This window comes from Protopterus annectens, chromosome 8.part0 (genome assembly GCF_019279795.1).
Source record: "Protopterus annectens isolate FY-2018-M chromosome 8.part0, PAN1.0, whole genome shotgun sequence".
Classification (NCBI taxonomy): domain Eukaryota; kingdom Metazoa; phylum Chordata; order Ceratodontiformes; family Protopteridae; genus Protopterus; species Protopterus annectens.
The window spans coordinates 1974537988-1974558888 of NC_056741.1; the positions used below are offsets into that span (position 1 = coordinate 1974537988).

At 41.1% G+C, this 20901-nt stretch overlaps 1 protein-coding gene across 2 annotated transcripts in view; it reads right to left on the reverse strand.

Moving 5' to 3' along the window:
* The window catches only part of KATNB1 (katanin regulatory subunit B1), a 1167103-nt gene that overhangs the window by 411623 nt on the left and 734579 nt on the right, over nt 1–20901 (reverse strand). For both annotated transcript variants that reach the window (XM_044081511.1, XM_044081512.1), the window contains one exon: nt 3698–3852. In XM_044081511.1, the coding sequence (XP_043937446.1) occupies nt 3698–3852 (155 nt within the window). The remainder of the gene's footprint in view (nt 1–3697; nt 3853–20901) is intronic.

The window sequence follows — 20901 nt, forward strand, 5'->3', positions numbered from 1 at the left end:
GTCTTGAACAGGGTTACTGAGCGGATGGATCTAAGTGTTGGGGGGAGGGAGTTCCAAAGTTTTGCAATGGTAAAGGAGTAAAGCATCTGGACAGCTGAAAGTTTGGGTTTTTCTACATTTACGAGCAGTTGGTTGTTGGATAGGAGTGGTCTATTAGGATGGTATAAATGAAGTATAGAAGATAGAGCAGGGCACTTGGATTATGAATGAGCTTGTGAGCTGTAGTTAGTTGGATAAAGATGAGATAGTTGGGGAGTTCAAGCCATTTTAGGTTGCGTAATAAGCAGTGATGAGTAGGAGGCATTCGATACAAACTTGGCACTGTTGCTGTAGCATGAGTCTAGTTTGGACTTTAGAGAGGACTGAATGTTACTGAGGAGGAGGGCACTGTATACAAGAGAGGGTAATAGAAAAGAAGAGGCAAGGGAAAGTTGGGTTGATGCACTGAGTAGATGTTTGTGTCGGTAGAGAGTGCCAAGCTTTTGATGCATCTTTTTGACATTGGACTGGATGTGCAGGTCGAATGTGAGGTTTTTTGTCTATGATGACACCTAGGAGTTTTGTGCTAGGTACAATGTCGATGGTGGTACCATTTAGGGATTGAAAGAAGTTCTCTTCGTAGGGGGTGTGGACTTTTTGGGGGCAAAGATTACTAGTTTGGTTTTGTTGGGGTTTAGGGTAAGATGATTATTAGACATCCAAATTTTGGTGGAGGTGAGGGTATTTTGGGTGAATTGGTGCAGTTCTGAGGAGTTGTTTCCAGTGCAGATGATAGTGGAGTCATCTGCGTACTGGATGATTGAGCCTTGAGAGAGTGTGACGTAGAAGTTATTGATAAATATGCTAAACAGTGGTGGGCCTAAAATGGAACCTTGAGGAACACCAGTGGTGGTGTTTAGGAAAAGGGAGTAAGAGTTCTGCCATTTAGCTGATTGTTGCCTGTTAGAGAGGCAATTAGCAAACCAGTTTAGCGTTTGAGGTGAGATACCTATATTAGAGAGTTTTGCTAGAAGAAGAGCGTGGGATATAGTATTGAAAGCTTTAGAAAGACCAAGAAACAGTGAAGATATGACTTTACCAGCATCATGGGCTCGGTTGACAGTGTCCATGAAGGATGAGGGCAGTGGTGGTACTATCCTGGCCTAAATCCATGTTGGGTGGGGGGAGAGGATGTGGCTGTGAGTCAGATGGTGAAGACGTTGAGAATGAATACATTTTTCCAGAATCTTAGAGATAGGTGATAGTATAGCAATAGGGTGGAAGTTGGTGGTGTCTATGTTGGGGGCCCTTTGTGTAGAGGGAGGATATAAGCTTTTTCCAAACAATGGGCATATAGGATTCTTGGAGAGATCTGTTGAGAAGTATGCGGATATGGTAAGCGATTGAGTTGGCAGAGATTTGCAGGTATTTGGGGGGTATATTGTCAGGGGCATTTGTGCATGGTTTGAGTTTTAGAAGCACTTTTTTAATAGTCGAGGTGGATATAGGTGACAGAGTAAAGCTGGGAATAGTGGGTGTGCTGGTGTTAGCTGCGGAGAAGTCTGTGGTGGACACGTTGATCTTGGGGAAACTGGCTACAGTATCTATGAAATAGGAGATGAAGGTTGCAGAAATTTCAATGGGTGTTTTATTTGGGTCTGGGCAAAGATCATTACTAGAGCCTGGGTTTAATAGAGTTTTAATAAAGAGTTTTGGCCTAGCTTTTGGAGTTGAGTGAGCGTTTTTTTTTTTTTTTAAAAGTACCTGGACTGTGTTTGTCAAGGTACACAGAACATTAGAAGCATCTGCAAAGGTTGAGTCATTCACATACGATATCTAGGCATGGTAATAGATTTCAAACATTCAGGGAACTACAGCTAAATTAGTTAATCAAAAAATGTGATAATTATATAGAATAAAAGAAGACAGTCACCAAAGAAACATTTATCAGCCTGGCCACAACATTCATGTTACTTGAGCTCCTTTAAATCTCCATTGCTCTTAACAATCCTAAAAAACAAATTCACCAGAAGTCAGTGTCAGATTATAAAATACTAGCTAGATCTGCCACAGATCTTCCACACTTTTCTCTCACTAGTGCACTGATTTCAGAAAGTTAAAGTGACCATACCTACAAAACAGGATTACTTTCCAGCAACTTCTCTTCAGTCTTTTTCACAAGTACCCCTCCACACCACTGCCTTACTTGCTGCAGTAGCAAACGATACATGGAAAACACAGGTCAATCTCTCAGTGCACCCTGACAATACCAAAAACTAAAAAAAAAAAAAGTGACAGACCTCCAGCACGTTCCCTCCTACTTGTTGGAAAGCTCATCCTTACCAAAGGAGTCTTCTTTTTAGACTTGTTAACCACATAAACCCACTAGGCACAATCACCTCTTTTCAGGGGCACTGTCTACTTAAGTGATTTGTTCACGGTTGCATAGCACCAAAAGGGGAGTGAAAGAATCAAATCCAAGACTACAGGACAGGGTTTGTTAAATCATTACCTTAATCCTCTGTACTAATCTACTGGCTGCAACTTGCATTCAAGATGTAATGATACTTAGAAACATTAATTTCTATTTGCATGCCACTGACCAGTTTGTGTACACCCATTTCTTTCTTTCTATTTCCTCTCTAATACTGTTTACTGCTCACTATAGTGTTGGCATGCAATAATAACAAAACATTATCATTTCTTTCTAGCATTTCCATATTAGTTATTAGTCAGGCTCTCAAATTCTCTGATTTTTCAGTATGGTATCCCAGTAAACAGAGTCCCTTTCTTCACCATCTTCATAACAATGATTAGCATAATGCAGACATCATGATGTGAAAATGACAACCTTGCATCACAGAAGCATTAGACCAAAAAAACTGTGTGTAAATTCATACTTCAGTTAGTCACAAGTGTGACTACTGTCATATTATACTACATACTGCAAACAGTATAACTACATGCATCACTTCCTTAATCTTCTTTTACTTTCATGGTTTCTGTCTAACACACACACATAGCATCCACCTTACAAACATTCAGCCCACTCATAGCCCATCACCAGTATGGGGGTCTACTAGGAAGGGTCATTACTAAGGTAGCCATGAGGGATGGGGGCTTGTGTTTTTGTCCCTTTTTTTAAACACTAACCCATTCTCACATGCAACTAGTGACAGTCTGTGAGTGGGGCAAGCAGTGGGTGTCAGTGCTACTACAGGATGCACTCTCCACTAACAGAAGACACTGCATGGCAGTTTCCTCAGTCTTACCCAGGGAAATCCAGCCAATGTGTATATGTCCCTACACATGTGCACTCCTCCCTCCCCAGTATAGGGGCACTCATCCTCCCCTGACTGCACTGTCAAGAGCCTTGTACACTAATTAAACTCAAGTCACTTGGGCCATAGTTAGGGTTCTATCCCTCTATGCCACTGGCAAAGGCATTTCCGCCCTTACATTTTTTATGTGCTTAACTGATCAAAAGTTACACTGTCTATATCCATGTTGTGGAGTTTTTCTTCTTGAGTACTCCCTGAAAACAGGCTCTGCCCAGTAGATCTAACATACTCAGGAAAGTGAAGAAAGAAAATAAAAAAATGCCCAGTAGAGCTAACATACCCAGAAAAATTAAGCAAGAAAATAAATGCGCTCTTGATAAAAACTAATGAAATCAGTTTACCACAGTATTTTAGCTCTCAGATTCCTGCTGACTTACATATAGCATTCTTTGGTTGGAAGATCTGCTTGTATTCCTCAGGGTTTTGGATCTCTGCAGTAGACTCTTTTTCTTCCTTCTCATCTTCACTACTTGGGCTGCGCCTTTCATTTTCAGGGCTTTGCCGCTCACTCTCAGATTCCTGTTTCAGCCTTCTAGATATAAACAGCACAACTCACTATCTGACAGATTAATTTTATGAAGCAAGACTAAACAGTAAAACATATGAACTTTACTACTAGAAAACAGTAGTAATATCAGAAAAACCTTTGAAAATACAATACTGCACAACAATAAAATGAGATTAACTTTGCTGTGTTGAACTGCAAATATTAAATGTCATCTGCTAAAAAAAATAGTTTACATTTGTTTGGCGGCATAAGACAATTTGACTACAATTACAGTACAAAGTTATAAATTATTTACAAAATAATGCAATTTTTCTTGTCTGCATACATTTACTAAATTCTGTAAACTGTTTATCTGTGTTTTGTACAATGTGCATCCGGGTTTTAGTGCCACGGTCAAAGCTGAAAAAAAATTTTGATCAGTTCATTTACCAAGTTAATGAAAATTACTATCTGCCCCTTGGATGAATATAATCATTCTACCTTTGCCTCTACTTAACTCTTCTACATCTCCTAACTCCACCTGTTGTATTCTCTCCTGAATGCTTCTGAAGATTCTCTCTCCAGAAGTTAAGCAAGCAGACCATTTCCATGGGTACACAACCCCATTCAATAAGAGCTTTCCAAGTACATGAATTAACCGTTCCTTGTCTCCAACCTGCAGTCGTTTTTCAGATAACTTGTAAACATCTCCCCACTAAAATGCGCATAATATAATTATCCTCCCTGTTCCTTTCTGGTCTTCGGCAAAAGGTGCTCCAGCTCTCCAGTCTCTGGTCATAATATTTTCCTTCCATACTCCAAAATCCTTCTAGTGGCTTTTTTTTCTGGACTATTAGCCTGCTATCCCTTTTTTTCTCTGAAGTCTTCTGGAACTGCAGACAGTAAATAAACATTGGTCTGACCAGGGCTAAGCAGACTGTCATTATTATTACATTACTTCTGGAGTCCATCCCACTTGAGGATAGAACAAGTATTCGGTTTGCTGTTGGCACAACTATTACTATGACCCTACTCCTTGTGATCCAATCCAGGTTTGAAACACAACCAGGTATTTTTTTCACTCTACTGCCATCAGTTTCTTTTCCCTCAGATGATAGTTCACACCATGGTTGTTTTTACATTTTTCTGCAATAAGCCTCACCTGCCATCTTTCTGTCCATCGGGACAGTATTTTTTAAGTCTTCACTTTAGATCCTCCACTGCTGCATCTGTCTTTGTCTCACCTGCAAAGAGGCTGATTCTGCACCATAAGCTAAGGCTGAAATAGTTTTTGCTTTTATTTACCACTAAAGTCTGACTGGGTACAATGCCCATTTTCAGTGGAAGCTCAGGGAAAAAGCTCCAGGAATCAGCAGATGTAGAATAAAGTGTTGGCCCTCTGATCACAGATTCCTTTTGGGTTCATACCATTTTATTGTATTGCTGGCAACTGGGGTTTTTGAGGGATGATGTAGTATTTTATGTGCTATTATGATCTGTGTATATGGACGTGGTAGTTCTAGTCAGTTCAGGTTCTACAAGGAAACACAACAATGAGTTCAGTTTGGAAAAATGGAAGCAAATTTACTTATGTTATTCTAACACTGTTACAGCGTGTTCATTGGTGTAGTCTGAAGACTAATAAAAAGTGTAGCATATAGCAGGCTAGGAAATAAGAGGGATGTTGCAGTTACCTTCTTGCTGTGGTCAGTGAGAAATGGCCTGGCTTTGTAAAGTAGCCCTAATTTGCAGTGTTTTTTTTTTTTAATAACAGTACTGATGTACTGGTCAAATTTAAGTTTGTCATCTATGATGACACACAGTAACTTGTTATCAGTGACCTGTTCTATTTTGCTGTTGTTAGATGACACTGTATTTAGTGCAGTGCTAGTTGGTGGGAGTTTATTGGAGGTAAATGGGATTAATTTAATTTTTGGGGGGATTCAAGCACAGCTTGGAGAGTTCATTGGTACAAGAGTGTGGGTTGGTGTTCAACACTTTTGCAAGGTCTAGATATGTTGAGTGTACTGATTTGCCTTCATTCACTGTTTTGGTAACATTTTTTAAGAAGTGAAGTAGGTAGGATCTGCTCTCGATTAATCCAAACTGTCTTGGGTCGAGAAGTCATAGCTTACCCTTATTCTTAATTATTAATTCCATAACAATCCTTTCCATATACTTATAGACAAGTCTAGTGAGACTTATGGGTCTATAATTACATGCCCACTGATACCCCACCTTTGTGCAAGGGGACAGCTGTTGCTGTACTCCATCTGGCATGAAGCCTGTTTGAAGACTAATATTGCATAGCCTCTGTAGGGGGTCTGACAAGTCCTGTTTCAGGCTGGACAGTACACAGCCCAGTAATCTTATCCCAAAGAAACAGCATTCCTGGCCTTGAATAGTGCCTTAAAGATTTGTTCTTGGAAGATTTGGAGGGGTGTAGGTATAGGAGAGGATAAAGTATAAGCTAAACTTGTCTGCCGGTAGATTGGCTATGTCCTCTGAGTCCAAGTACAGTATGTGATATAATTTTCTATTAGGTCTAAACAGTGATAAGCATCATTTCTGACATTTGCAACATAGCTAAAGAAGGCTTTGTGGATATCCTTCTCTTTGGGTGGCTATGTTTTCCTTATACCCGTCTTTGGTTGATTTGATCACTATCTGGAGTTCTCTGTTAAGTTTAGCATTAATATTTTTAATATTATGAGAGTTAAACTTATTTTTGCATGCAATGTTTTTTTTTTCTTTTATTACAGAGCCAGTTTATATTTGGTTTGCATCATAGGGGTTTATTCTTAAATTTGGCATTGTATTTACTCTGAAGGGGAATAGCTGCATCTATTCAGCTATTTACATTTGTACAAAATTTGCCATTAAAGGATTACACGTAAGCAGTGTGTTCTTCAAGTAGGAAGGCATTTTAAATTTAGCTAGGTCATCACTCAGTTTTAGTACATCAGCCTTAGCATAATTTTTGAATACTGTGGTAGTGGAAGAAGCTTCCAGCTTCAAGTCTTATGGTGAATGTGACTGATTTATGTGGTCTGACTTAACCAAGGTAGAAGTTACAATTCTTGGGGAACGAAGCTATCTCAAATTGCTAAGGACCGATTCCAGGATTCTATCACCCTTGGTTGGGGTGTGGACGAATTGGTCCACAGAATTTGTACTGATGAAGTCCCAAAATTTCTGGATGTATATATTTTTGGATGTGCAAGTTTCCCAATTGATGGAAGAGTAGTTGAAGTCACCTACGAGAACAGTGATTAATGCACAGGGATTCCATACAATTTGGATAGGAGGTATGGGCTGGGGGGATATAGAAGGGGTCCTATAGTTACCTATGACATAATAAAGAAATGAGTTGATAGTAAGATGGACATGAAGTAGCTCCAGGTCATTACCTTGTCTAATGAGTCTGTCGATTAATTTGTTTTAAGAATATACAGACACCACTACCTTTAGTGCCTTCATCTAGTGTGATGGCATGAATATGTGTTAGGCATTGAAACCCTGCACTGATGGAGTGCTCTCATTGGTTTTGAACCAGGTCTCAGTGACAATGCATATATCAAATGTATTTCAGGGTAAGGAATGCTTGTAGGAGGTGTATGGATTATCTTTTATTGACTTTTACACTGAAATTTCATTATAAAGGCTATTTATTCTTAATAATTTTCCAAGAAGCCATCTTCGATGTTGCTGAATTAGTAGGAAGAAAATCATGGGAAAAATTAGGAGGTGCAGCACCCAGCAAGATAAAAGCACTCTCATCAAATTAAAAAAGAAATTATGTACTCACCAAATCGTTCCATCTGTGTTGTCCATTTTCATTTATTCTCGACATATGGAGTTGGTTCCGAGCTTCAGAGCAAACTCGTCCATTACTACAGCTTACAAAAGCCAAAAACTCTCAAGCTTAACCCTTACTCACCAATGCTCCTCTCCTAGTTACCTCAGATCAAGTTTACTGAAAGACAGACAAAATGAAAATCCCCAAAAGCCTTCACAGACACCATATCTGGAACCATATAACAATAACAATAAGTGATATATGCACATTGTCTGTTCCACCAAAAAACTTCAAGGGCAAGGGGGAGGTGGGAGGGGAACTGAGGATAAATGAAAATGGACAACACAGTTGGAATATTATGGTAAGTACATAACTTCTTGATCTGATGTCAATTTTCATTTTATCCTCGACATATCAGACAGATCCCGCAGCTAACTTTGACCTTGGAAGGACTCAAGGAAGGATATTCCTGAGCACCACAGAACCAAAAGACGCTATTCCCCTGGAGACCAGATCCAATTTGTAACAGGTAATAAAAGTATGAGGAGAAGCCCAACTTGCTGCTGCACAAATATCATCCATACAGGCTCTAGACGGAAAAACTGCTATAGTAGCTACAGCTGTTGAGGAATGTGCCTTTAAAGACCTAGGCAATTCAATTTTCTTATTATAAACAAAATAAATACGATCTTTGAGCCATCTGACTAGCATCACTTTGCTCACTGGCTGGGGAGTGTTGTAGATGAAAAAGACACAAATAGATGGTCGGATTTTCATAAATCCTTAGTTCTGTGTAAATAGAAACGTATTTGACTGTGAACATCGCAGTATTCACCTTTGTTAGCAAAGCTGGGAAAAAAACTGGTAAATTAATAGTCTGATTAATGTTGGTCTCCGACACTACCTTAAGCAAAATGGGAGGACTGGTTCTTACCAAAATTCTACCTTTATGGAAAATCAGATAAGGAGGTTTACATGATAAGGCTTGTACTTCTGAAATCCTTCTAGCAGAAATTATTGCCACTAGAAATATAGCTTTCCAGGATAGAAATGTCAGATCACATTCAGCTGATGGTTCAAAAGAAGGATGACTAATGGCTTGTGTACCACTAAGTTGAGATCCCAAGGTACTGTAAGATCTTTGTAAGAGGGGTTTATAGCAAGAGTACTGTTTTTAAGAAGGCCTTACAAAGCTTATGATAAGACAAAGAGGATTCTTTAAAACCATTATGGAAATTAGAAATGGCAGCTAATTGAATTTTTATGGTAGACTGGGGAGAACCTGCTTTAAAAAGTGAAGCTAAAAATTCTAGGACTTTATCGATGGGCTCTGGAAAAGGGTCAGTTTTGTTAGCACGAGCCCTAAGGGTAAACCTACTCCATTTACTGGCATAGAGTTTATGGGTAGCTGGCTTATGAGAGGCTAAGAGTATATGGCATACCAGGGAGGAGAGTGACGGGTATGTCTGGCTATTCATGGAACTGAAGAAACCAAGCTGTCAGCTTGAGGTTTACAATGCTCAGATGGATTAATCCCTCTAGATGAGAAAGAAGGTCTGGATTCGGGTCTAGAATCCAAGGCTGTTGAATCAAATAAGGCCAAAGAAAGGGGAACCATATCTGTTGAAGCCAATAAGGTGCAATGAGAATTACTTTGCTCTTCAACCTGACTGTTTTCTGTAGGAATTTTGGGATGAGATAATGGGAAAGGCAAACAGAAGTCTGGAGGGCCAAGTGTGGAAAAGAGGATCTCTCAGTGACTCCCCCAGAGGGAGGATCAGGGCAAAGTAGTTGCTGCACTTGCTGTTTAGGGGAGAGGCAAATAGGTCAGAGCAAGGCTGGCCCCACTGATTGAAAATCCCTTCCGTCACCTTTGGACTGCGAGACCACTCATGAGGCAGGAGAATACACCTGCTTAGTTTGTCTACTATCACATTAGAACCCCCCAGAATGTACATAATCGCAGTTGTTCCTGAAGGAAGAGCAGTCTGAAAAGCTTGCAACGCAAGCACTGCCCTTAGCTCTAGTAGACTGATATGCAAGTTAGCCTCTGTGGGGGACCAACTGCCTTGGACAGTTTGGCACAGATAATGCCCCCCACCCCATCTGGGAGGCGTCTGTTGTCACTATGGCTTGGGTTTGTGATGGGACACAGGGATGGCCTAGAAGAATGTCTTTGGAATACATCCACCAAGCCAAATTTTTTCTGCAAAGATTGGTGAACAGTATCAAGTCCAACATGGGTTGGTGTGACATTGACCATTGAGACTCTAGCAACCACTGAAGGATCCTCATGTGATATCTTGCTAAGGGAACTAGAGTTATAGGTGTAGCCATGGAGCCCAGTGCTTGAAGGACTAGATGACAGGTTACTTTTCTGTTGCAGATTAGTTTCTGTACCTGAGCTCTTATTTTCTGTAATCTCACAGAGGAAGAGAAGCTATGGAAGTTTGAGCATTTAGAAGGGCTCCTATGAACTCTAAGTTCTGATTTGGGGTCAATTTTGATTTTTCATAATTTATAGGTATTCCCAGATAACAGCAAACATGAAGTACATGGTCTCTTGCTGTTGATGCCTGGTCGGAGTGGTAATGAGTCAATTGTCTAGATACGGAAACACTCGCAATCCCTGCGGTCTCAAGTGAGCTGCTACTATTGCCATACACTTGGTGAACATCCTGTGGCCTGTGGTGATACCAAAAGTCCAAACTCTAAATTGAAAGTGAATGGCTCACAGCTGGAAGCAGAGAAATCTTCTGGATCATTTGTCCATTTTTAAATGGTAATACGCATCCTGAAGATCTACCGAGCACATCCAATGGTGTTTTTCCAAAAATGGAAGAATGGACTGTACTGTGACCATCTGGAATTTGGTTTGACAAATTGATTTGCTCAGTATACTTGGATCCACAATTGGTCTCCAGTCCCCCGTCTTTTTTTGGCACCAAAAGAATCTTGAGTAAATTTCGGACTCTCTCTGGTCTGGTGGGACTCCTTGGATGACTCCTTTTTCTAGAAGTTTTTGCATTTCTAGAACTGTTTGTTCCCTCTGACTGGGTGGAACATCAGGGATTTTGTTGCATACGGGAAGAGGAAGGGAAAAGGGAAATGTATAGCCTCTTGGTATAATCCGCTGCAACCAAACATCCAACGTTATTTGTAGCCAGGTATTTTGGTGCAGGGATAAGCGTCCCCTGACTACCGCCACAGGAAGACAACTGGGCTTCCTTTGAGGAGGGCTGGTAGGATTTACCAGAGAGAAAATCCCTGAAACCCTGGTTCTGCAGGCCACCTCTGCTGCATGGGCAGCGTCTACCATTAAAGTTCCCTCCTCTGCCCTTGGGGGGAACTACCTCCATCTGTGCCCTGAAAAGGCCCTTGAGACTTTCTGAAACACATTTTTCCACTACTTCTCGGACTACTATATAAAAATCCACAAAAGCACTGAACTCCAAATGGCAGCGGTACTCCCAAACATTTTATTCAGACATAAAATGTCATGTAAACGATATAAAAAGTACTGGCAAGTACTATGAATTAAGACTGCAGACATACAAAACAAAACTATAAAAACTAGTGGTATTAAGCGCTTTTCATCCGGATCTTATCCGGACTTCTTCAGACAAAAAAGTAATGTTAAAATGTTAAAATGCCATTTAAATAACTTCACCTTGTAAAACTGACCTACCAGGTCCCAATATCCAAAGTTTAAAATGTTTTAAAGTCTTGATTCAGAATATGGTCAGACCTACGTCACTTATTTTAACCTGTTTTATTGTACTCTAAACAGGTTTCATGTTTTATTGTCGCTTACATGAGCGAAAGTGAATATGACTTTAAAAATTTTTAAACTTTGGATTCGGACGAAAAGCGCTTGACACCACTAGTTTTTATAGTTTTGTTTTGTATGTCTGCAGTCTTAATTCGTAGTACTTGCCAGTACTTTTTATATGGTTTATGTGACACTTTATGTCTGAATAAAACGTTTGGGAGTACACCTCTGCCATTTGGAGTTCAGTGCTTTTGTGGACTTTCTTAGTTGGATTTTCGTTTATTGGTGCTACTACATAAAAATCGTTGAGTAGTGGAAAAATGTATGCCCACAGCAAAAAAATGCTCTTTCCATCTTTTTCACACCTGGATAAAGTTTCTCCAACTTTTGGGCCAAACAGGGATGGATCCATCAAAAGGTGCACTGACTATGTCACACAGTCGCCATCCAGGTGCATCTCCTAATGGCAATGCCTGAACTCGCCGCTCTGTTGGTCCCTTCGGCTGCATGTGTAACGAACCTCATGGACGAATTTGACACAGACTCCAGGGTAGCCAACTGGGAAACCGCCTTTTTTAGACACTCTCAGAAATGGTTCTTGCAAGGGTATCCAATAACTCCTTGACCAGATCCCTCTGAACTCTGGTAAAGTGTGCCAAGAAATTCAAGGACCTTAAGGCAAAGGGCAATGATGCATAGATCCACTTCCCAAACCTATCCATGGCCCAGGACTCTCTGTTGGGTGGCTGGATAGAGGAACTCTCTTTGGCCAGTTCCTTCTTTGTGGCTGTCACCATGACCATGGCATCAACTACTAACCCTTTGGCCCAGAACTGTCTTTAGGGGTGGACAAAATTTTGTCAGGTCTCCTGGGATAGGTTCGATAGTATCAGGGACCTTCCACACCCGCTGAGAGATCAACTGAATGAGCTCATCTGTTGGTGGAGTCACCCAAGAGGTAGAGGGTTGAAACCTGAAGGCCTGCAGGTACATTGGCTTCTCAGAAGATGGATTTTGGGGCTTGCAGTCAACCTCTCTGTTTCTATATTTCCAAGATGTCTCCAAAGGAGACATCATCAGAGGGTGACCTTGGGGATCCCTCCCCTTCATCAAAGTGATCGATTCCTCTGGGGAATCCAAATGCTTTCTCTTGCACTTTTTCTTCTTAGGGACATGCTCAGTGGAGTGAGTTGGGGAGGTATCAGAAGAGGAGAGAACTATTATCTGGGACTCCTGCGATCTTGGTACTCGCTGGCCTAGTGGGAGTGGAGGCTGAATATCTGGGTGTGAGGAAGAAAGGCACACTGGCTCCGCAGTTGAAGGGGCTGACTGTCTGACTGCAGCAGTCAGGGGTCTCTCCATGGTCTAGCAAGCTGGACTCCCCAAAAAGGGAAGGGATCCCAGAACTGAGAAAGACTGCCTCAGAACATCAGTCCCTCCTCACTCTGAGGAGACAGCCTCTGAGACCGAAGCTGAGCTGATCAATGCTGAAGCCCCAAGGTGCAGAGATGGCACCACAAAAATAGGGGTAGAGTCATGCCCCCCCCAGGAGCTGGCAAGACAGACTCAGTTCCCTGAGGCTTCCGAATCTGAAAGGACCAAAGATCTCTGAGCAAGAACCAGTTCCGAAGATACAGATCTCTGGAACAGATAGAGCCGGGACTGAGTGGATTGGAGCCGAGAACTCTAATGCTTCAGATGAAATCAAAGGAGGAAAAAACTGAGGGGTAAGGGAAGGATCAGCTCCAATACCAGATGGGGCTCAGGCCAAAGAGGTGCCTGATAACCCTCTCGCATAGAGTATCTTATTCAAAAAGTCTCTCCACATCATCTTCAGTTAAGCTCTTGGTGGAACAGATAGAAAGGGTGGAGGGCAATTTTGCCCTTTGCAGAAAAGGCGAAGGCAGCCTTCCTGCAAAGGGGTCAATAGAGGGTGAATATGAGGTTTTCAGAATATCCATAATGGATGGCTTGTCAATTTGCTTACTCAGTGCCAAAGTAGTTGACAACAAAAGAGATGTCTACACTGAAGGTTTTAGTGTCAAATATTCTAGGTGCTCCTGCACCAAAATGCTAGGTGTCAAAGACTTTGTCTGCTCTGAGAAACTCAGTTCCATAGGCCCCTTTGGGACCTAAGTTTTAGTATAGAAGTCGGTTGGTTCCTAGGGTTCTAAAGGAACCAAGGACTTAGCCCTTGACAAGGACTGTGCCGATGGAGTGGAAGGCACTGATAGGCTTCTCTTTTTTGGTTGCTCCAAAGATTTGGAAGAAGGAGGAGAAAACACATCAGTCTTACTCTTGGTTTTGTCAGCACCAGATAAGGCCTCACTGGCTGATGGAAGCACACCCTTCAAAATAAGTTTGTTGAGTCTTTCCACTAGCAACCTGTGACTGAAACTGTGACATACAGAGCAGTCTTCTTGAAGGTGAACAGGGCCTAGGCAATAAACACACAGTGAATGAGTGTCTGACAGAGGAATTTTGTGCCCGCATTTCTGCCACCTTTTGAATATAGAAAGTTTAGGTTTATCAGCCATAATGAAAATTGGTGTCAACAGGCCAGCTATACAAAGCACACACACAGACACAAACACACAAACACACCTGCACACAGGTAGAAAAGCTTCAGAAAACAATAACACTCACTGAAGAAAGAAATTTTTTTTTAAATAGAAGGAAAAAGCAGCAGGAAGAAAAATGATCAACTATGATAGCTAACACAGAGATGTACAAAAAAAAAAAACTAACACCAATGATAGCTGAGAATACACAGAGGTGTACGGAAGGAGAGGACAAATCTAAAAAGGTTTAGAAAGAAGTAGATGGGTTAACGATTAATAGGTAAAGAAAAGAAGTAGAAAACTCTCTCAAAATTTGAAATACATCAAAAAAGGAACACTTGGCTCAAGAGCAATGGTGAATGTGTCTGTCATGAAAACTGGGAAATGAGATCTGGGGTAACTAGAAGGGAAGCACTGTGGGTAAGGATTAAGCTCAAGAGATTTTGGCTTTCATGAGCTGTAGCAATAGCAGAGTCAGTTCCGAAGCTCGGAACTGAACCCATATGTCACGGGTAAAATGAAAACGGACATCAGATCAAACAACTCAAAGGACAAAAAGTCTACCAAAGCCAAATTTGAGGTAAATTTGGGCTTCCAGGCAAAGGACAACCATAAAGCATTCTTTAGCTATGTCCGCAAACTCAAAGGCAATACACAATTGTGTGCAAAGCTAATTGTTAATGGAAACACCGCCAGAAGATATAGCAAACCTACTGGTTGACAAATTCAGCTCCAACTTTACCCCTCGCTCCCCTCTACCTTCACTCAGGAAAAATACCATCAAATATAACTCCCCCCTACTATCAGCAGGGAACAGGTCCTCAATGTACTCTCTAAGGCCAAGAACACTGCATTAATGAGCCCAGACAACATTCCAGGATGCCTTCTAAAGAGCATGAAACATTACTTATCAGGCCATCTGCAATTGCTATTTAACTGAATGAATGGAGAACAGCAACAATCATCCCTCTGCACAAAGGTGGACCATCTACAAACCCTGGAAACTATAAATCTATAAGTTTCACTAGTCTCATATGCAAAGTCATGGAAAGAACTTCAGTGATGACATAGAAAACCTAGAGATGCTGAACCCAACCCAACCTGGTGGGCTTCTTTGAGAAGGTCACCAAAGCAATGGATGAAGGCAAAATGGTTCACACTGCCTACCTCGAGCTGGCCACATCTGACACAATACCCCACTTAGGCACTGTTGACAAACTTAAGAGGTTAGGTATAAACCCTTACATCATCTGGCTCACAGACAAGACTCAGGAATTTTGAACTAGGGAATCCACCTTTGAAAAGAGGCCAGTCACAAGCCCTGACCCTCAGGGACCACTCCTGGGATCACCTCATTTCGGCATTTACTTCTCTGAAGTCAAGGCCAATGTCAATGGCCTCTGGCTGACTAAATTTGCAGATTATTGCAAATTAGGAGCTGTCACACACAAATGTTGTCCAAGAAGGGCTGACAGACAAACAACTGGTTGCAGAGCTATGGAATAAAACTACATATCAAGAAATATATAATAATTTCTTTCGGGAGGTCATCCACCCCTGTTAACCATAATGACATTACACTCCTATAAGCTGACCCAGTAGTCAGGAACTTGGAGACACACACAAACAGTAATCTAGTCTTTAACCATCATGTGTCTACAGTGGTGAGGAAATCATTCCATGTTGTGCAACCTATAATCAAAGGTATGGCATGTAGGTCCAAGAAATTCATGGTTCTACTGTATTTCAAATTCATCGGACCTATCATTGAGTACAATGCCCCCTCTGGTATGTACCTAATCAGGCATATCCAACAGTTGGAATGCCCACAGAGGTTTTTCACTAAAACAATATAGGGCGTAAGTAACATGTTCCATGCAAACCGCTCCAAGGCCCTATCCCTGTATTCTATCTCCTACAAGCTGCTGAAGAGGGATCTATGCCTGGCATACAATGCATTGTCGGACCTCAGTCCAATGGACCTCCTGCATATCCGCAAAACAAACAGTACCAGAATTACCCATTCTAAATATTTAAACCTTGCCTGTGAGGGGGGGCTTTGGATACAGAATCTTCAAAAACTCACATTCTGATCAACAAATTTGGTCATTAAACAATAACTCATCCAATAAGATACCAATTCTTTGATATGCTATGTTCCTCTCATTTAGCGAAGTCTCTTCATAGGTTTCTGTATAAAGTATAGTAAGCATCTTACTGATATAATCGTTGGTGTCCATGACCACCAACCCTCCACCTTTGTCTGGTTTCATGATTCTCAAATGTCTCATCCCCACTATGTCTTTAAATAATTTGTTTTGTACAGAATTCAAATTGAAAAGGAGAGATCCTGGGGAGGAAAACAAATCCCCGATGTCTTTTTCACAAGTTTTTCCAAATATATTAATCAAGGGGTGTAACGGGGGATTAAATTTACTAGGACATCTAATGGGAGGCTGATTGTTGACATTCTGTTTATCAAAGTATGTACCCAGATTTACTTTTCTCAAAAATAGTTATATCAATGTTTCTTCCATTCTACCTTGTCTCAAGGGAACAAAGGTAAGTCCTTTTTCAAACAGGTCAGCCCAATCAGTGGTGACCTTAGTGCTACTTAAATTATAGATCTTAAAATCCCCTGCAGTATTTGTCACGATCACACATTTTCCATTTTCACTGTCTACCAATGATAGAACCTCTCCGTGCCCCTCCCTCTCCCAGACTGAACTCCCTGTTGGTGCCCATTCATTGTCACTGGCCCATTTGAACTCCCCTCCCTCTATTTCATTAGTCATGCAGACCTCCTCGGACGGGGTACTTCTAAAGGGACGTCCTATCCTTCATCAATATTACCTTTGTTGTTATCACCTTCTAGTGTGTTGAATTCCTCGCTCCCGTTTACATTATTCTGCTTGACTGCACTACTAACTGGTGGAATCGGATAAGCTTTTCCTGCCTTGTAATCATTTTTGTCCCTTAAAAGCTTCTTAGATTTTTTTTGTTTTAAGGTCATTAATAATTATGTCAATTTCTAAAAACATTTACTTACATTTGTTAAGTGTCCAACTGGGCCAAGGAGCCCATTTTCAGTGGAGATCTAGGGAGAAAAGCTGCACACACAATAGCATTGACCAATAATAGTACAAAAAAATCATAAAAACAAATTACATATGAAAAACACAATACAAATTACTGCAAGTATACTTAAGACTACAGATATAATCATTCTCAAATTTTACATAGAACAGCATTGTAGATCATGGATATCAGGTGAAATTAAATTGATGGACAGAGAAACATTCATGGTGACATCTGTCATAGCACATTTAAAGTGTATATTTTTCAGCAAAGCTACAGATTCTAAATGGGCTAGCGCAGAGCTAGAGTTTCTTTGAGAGGGGAAAGAGAGTAGTTAGGGAGGGAGGAAGGGGTTACCCAGGAGAAGAGCAAGTGCAGATCCAGCTAGATTTGAGATGTTCTCTAGCTTTTGTTTTAAAGGAAGAGTAGTTGGGGGAGTTTTGAATGTGTTAGGGTAGAGCATTCCAGGCTTTGGTAATTTTATTAGAGTAGCAGTCACCATTTTAGTTGGTTATTTTAAGCAATAGTCTGTCTGAAGATCTAAGGGACCTTGTACTGACTTGAGTATGAACTAGGGAGGCAAGTGCAGGGCATTGGTCAGGGTACTGTATGATTTGGTATGTGAAGGTAATATGGTTTAGTGTTAACAAGTTGGGAAGCTCAAGCCAATTCATTTGTTGGAGAGCAGAACAGTAATGAGATCTGTGGTGATGGTTGCTTGGAAATTTTGTGATTTTATTATAACAGGATGATAGGTTGCTTTGGTCGGTTTTGCACAGATTTGTAAAAATGTGTGAGCAGTAGAGTAGGGTAGAAAGAAGTTGGGACCTAGCAGGTGGCTAGTCTGGTTTGGTTTGTCAGGAAAGGTTTTGCATGGTAGAGAGATCTAAGTCTGGGATGGATTTTTCTGATTGCCAGGGAAATGTGAATATTAAATTTTAGCCTGTCTATTGTTACACCTAGGAGTTTGGTGTGGTTTGTGGGTTGAATTTTGGTTGCACTGGTGGAATGAATAAAGAGGGTAGGAGAGAGGTTACTGGATGGTTTGTTGGTTAAAATCATTAGTTTGGTCTTTTTTGGGTTTAGAATGAGCTGCTGGTTGGATAGGTAGGTTTCTATTTCCTGAAATTATTTTTGTGTCTTGTCCTGGAGTTCTTGGAGGGTTGGAGCACAGCAGATAAGGGATGTGTCATCTGTGTAGTGTAGGACTATAGCTAGTTGGGTTGCTGAGTTTATACTATTGGTAAATACGATAAAAAGGAAGGGGCCAAGTATGGACCCTTGGGGTGCGCCAGTGAACATTGGTAGTAGAAGAGAGAAATTTTTCTCCCAATTGGTGGCCTGTTTACAGTCAGATAGGTAGCTCTGGAACCATGTAAGTGTTGATGAACTGAGATGGTAAGTAGCAAGCTTGTTTAGGAGAAGTTGGTGGGAGATGGTGTCAAATGTCTGACATGTCTAGGAAAATTGCGGAGACTAGGAAACCATTGTTCATGAGGTGATGAATAGAGTCAGTAAATGATATTAAGGCTGTGTTAGTGCTATGCTTGGGCCTAAAGCTATGCTGTGAGTGGGATAGTAGGTTGTTGTTGATGAGGTGATTTTGGAGTTGTTGGTGAATGCATTTCTCTACAATTTTAGCTATCGGTGGGAGGATGACAATGGGATGATAGTCTGTGATTTCTCTAGAGAGGCTGGCCTTGTGGAGGGGATGATGTGTGCAATTTTCCAGAGGAGAGGTACATATTTTTCAGTGATAGAGTGATTGATAAGGATAGATATAGGATAGGCGATAGATGGAGCAGCAATATTTAGGAATTCATTGGGGAGTTGGGTCTGCAGCTAGGCAGCATGGTTTGAGTTTTCTGAGGAGCTTTTTTATGTAGGAGGTTTGGACAGGTTTAAAGGAGAAAGAGTTGGTGGTGCTAGAGGTAGAGAGGGGGCAGAGAGTGGTAGGTTTTGGTGGTTATCTAGGAGGGAGTTGACTGAGTTGATAAAGTGGGACTTGAATTGGGATGCTATGGATTCAGATGTATTGGATGTGGAAGGGGTAGGGGTGGAGGTTTTACTTGGATTAAGGAGGTTGCTTAAGGATTGCCAGAATTTGCGGGGGTTGTGAAGGAACTTAACTTGAGAGGTGTGAAAGTAGCATTTTTTGTAATTTTTTATACATTTCCAGGTTTGGTTCCTTAGCTGTTGATATGAGGTGAGATCATTTTTGTACTTGGTGGATTAGTATAGGGCCTTAGCTCTATCTATCTGTTTGATAAGAAGTTTACTGTCATAAGAAAGCCAAGGTAGTTTGGATTTGGTACGTATTTTTCTTAAGGGAGTCCTCTCTGTGTGGTAAGTCAAGGAATTTGTTATTAAAGAATTCAATTGCATGGTCTAGGCTGAGGCTTTTTAGTGGTGACCCATCGCATTGCTGTAGCAATAGGATGAAAGTGTCGGGGGTGAACAGTGCGTGTATATGAAGGGAGAAATAGATTGGGTTTGCAGTCTTTTTCTTAGTAGGTAGGTGGGGGTATGATCGCTGAGGCTGACTGGAAGGCAATCTGATTGATAGCTTAGGTTAGGTTTGTTGGTCAATGTCCAGTCAAGTAGCGATTCTCTTTGAGAGCGTCTGTCAGTATGAGTGGGACAGTTAATGATTTGGGTGTAGTTGTATAGATTGATAAAGCTGGTGGGGCAGGTGGAAGAGCAGGAAAGCCAGTCAAGATTAAAACCACCTAGGATGATAGTTTCTTGACTGAAAGTGGTGGAGAACCAGGAGAGGAGATGTTCAATGTTGGGAAGGTTCTTACCTGGGGGCAGGTAGATGGCTATGATGATCATGGTTTTGTGCGAGTTAATAAGTAGACGTGTAATGAGTATTTCAGCGTTTGGGATGTCTGGTGGGATTGTGTTTAGTTTTTTCTTTAAACTTAACAGCTACAGCACCACCTCTCCTTTGTTTAGTCTATCCTGCCTTATTATGTTATAATTTTGAAGAGTAATTTATAGGGTTCCTTGGTGTGTGGCTTTAACCAGGTTTCAGTTAAAATGTCTAGGTCAGGAGAGTAGGTGGTTAAGATAACATGAAATTCTGAGATCTGATTTACTAGACTTCTGAGATTGAAGTTGGTGATTAGGAGGTCAGATTTGGAAATGACTGGTAGGGAGGTTTGAATATCATTAGAAGGGGTATTGTGATTTGTGGTGTTTAGGTTAAAGTTTGGGAGGTTTATTTGTGTATTGTTTGTGTCACATCTAGGGCCAGGGTTAGGATGGATATTAGGTAGTAGTTTTATGTGAGCTAGGGATTGCAGTATTATGTGTGTTAGTTTGTTTTTTTATGAGATGGTACCTGAAAGTGGGGATAGATGGGCAAGTGAATTTTATATGATTGTGATGGTAAAGAATAGAGTAGATAGATGAGTAAAGTTGTGGGTTTATTTCACTGTAAGATTTGGTTAGATGTGGGGGATAGTTTTTTGATACAGGAGGGGAGCTACTGTAGTGGATGTTATAATTTTGGAGGTCTGTAGAGGTATAGGCTAGGAAGAGAAAGACTGATAGAATGGAGTGGTAGAGAAAGATGTGGTAGTACAGCATGGTTGGAGAGGTTACAGAGATAGACTGGGGGAGAAGAGATGTAGTAGGTGGGGAGGTAAAAATGGGAGGTAAATGTGAGCTTAGGTAGCAAAAGGATTGGATGAATGGAGGTGGGTGGGGAGAGCTATGATTGGAAAAGGGGTGTGGCTTCTATAGGTAGAAATGTAATGAAAAAGGGGGTGGGTGGGAATGGGAGTATGGTAGGGGAGTGGAGTGAGCCCAAGTGAAGCGAGGGCAAATGGAGCAGGTTGGCCCAGGAGAGCTATCTCATGCAGCCAGAATCAATCACA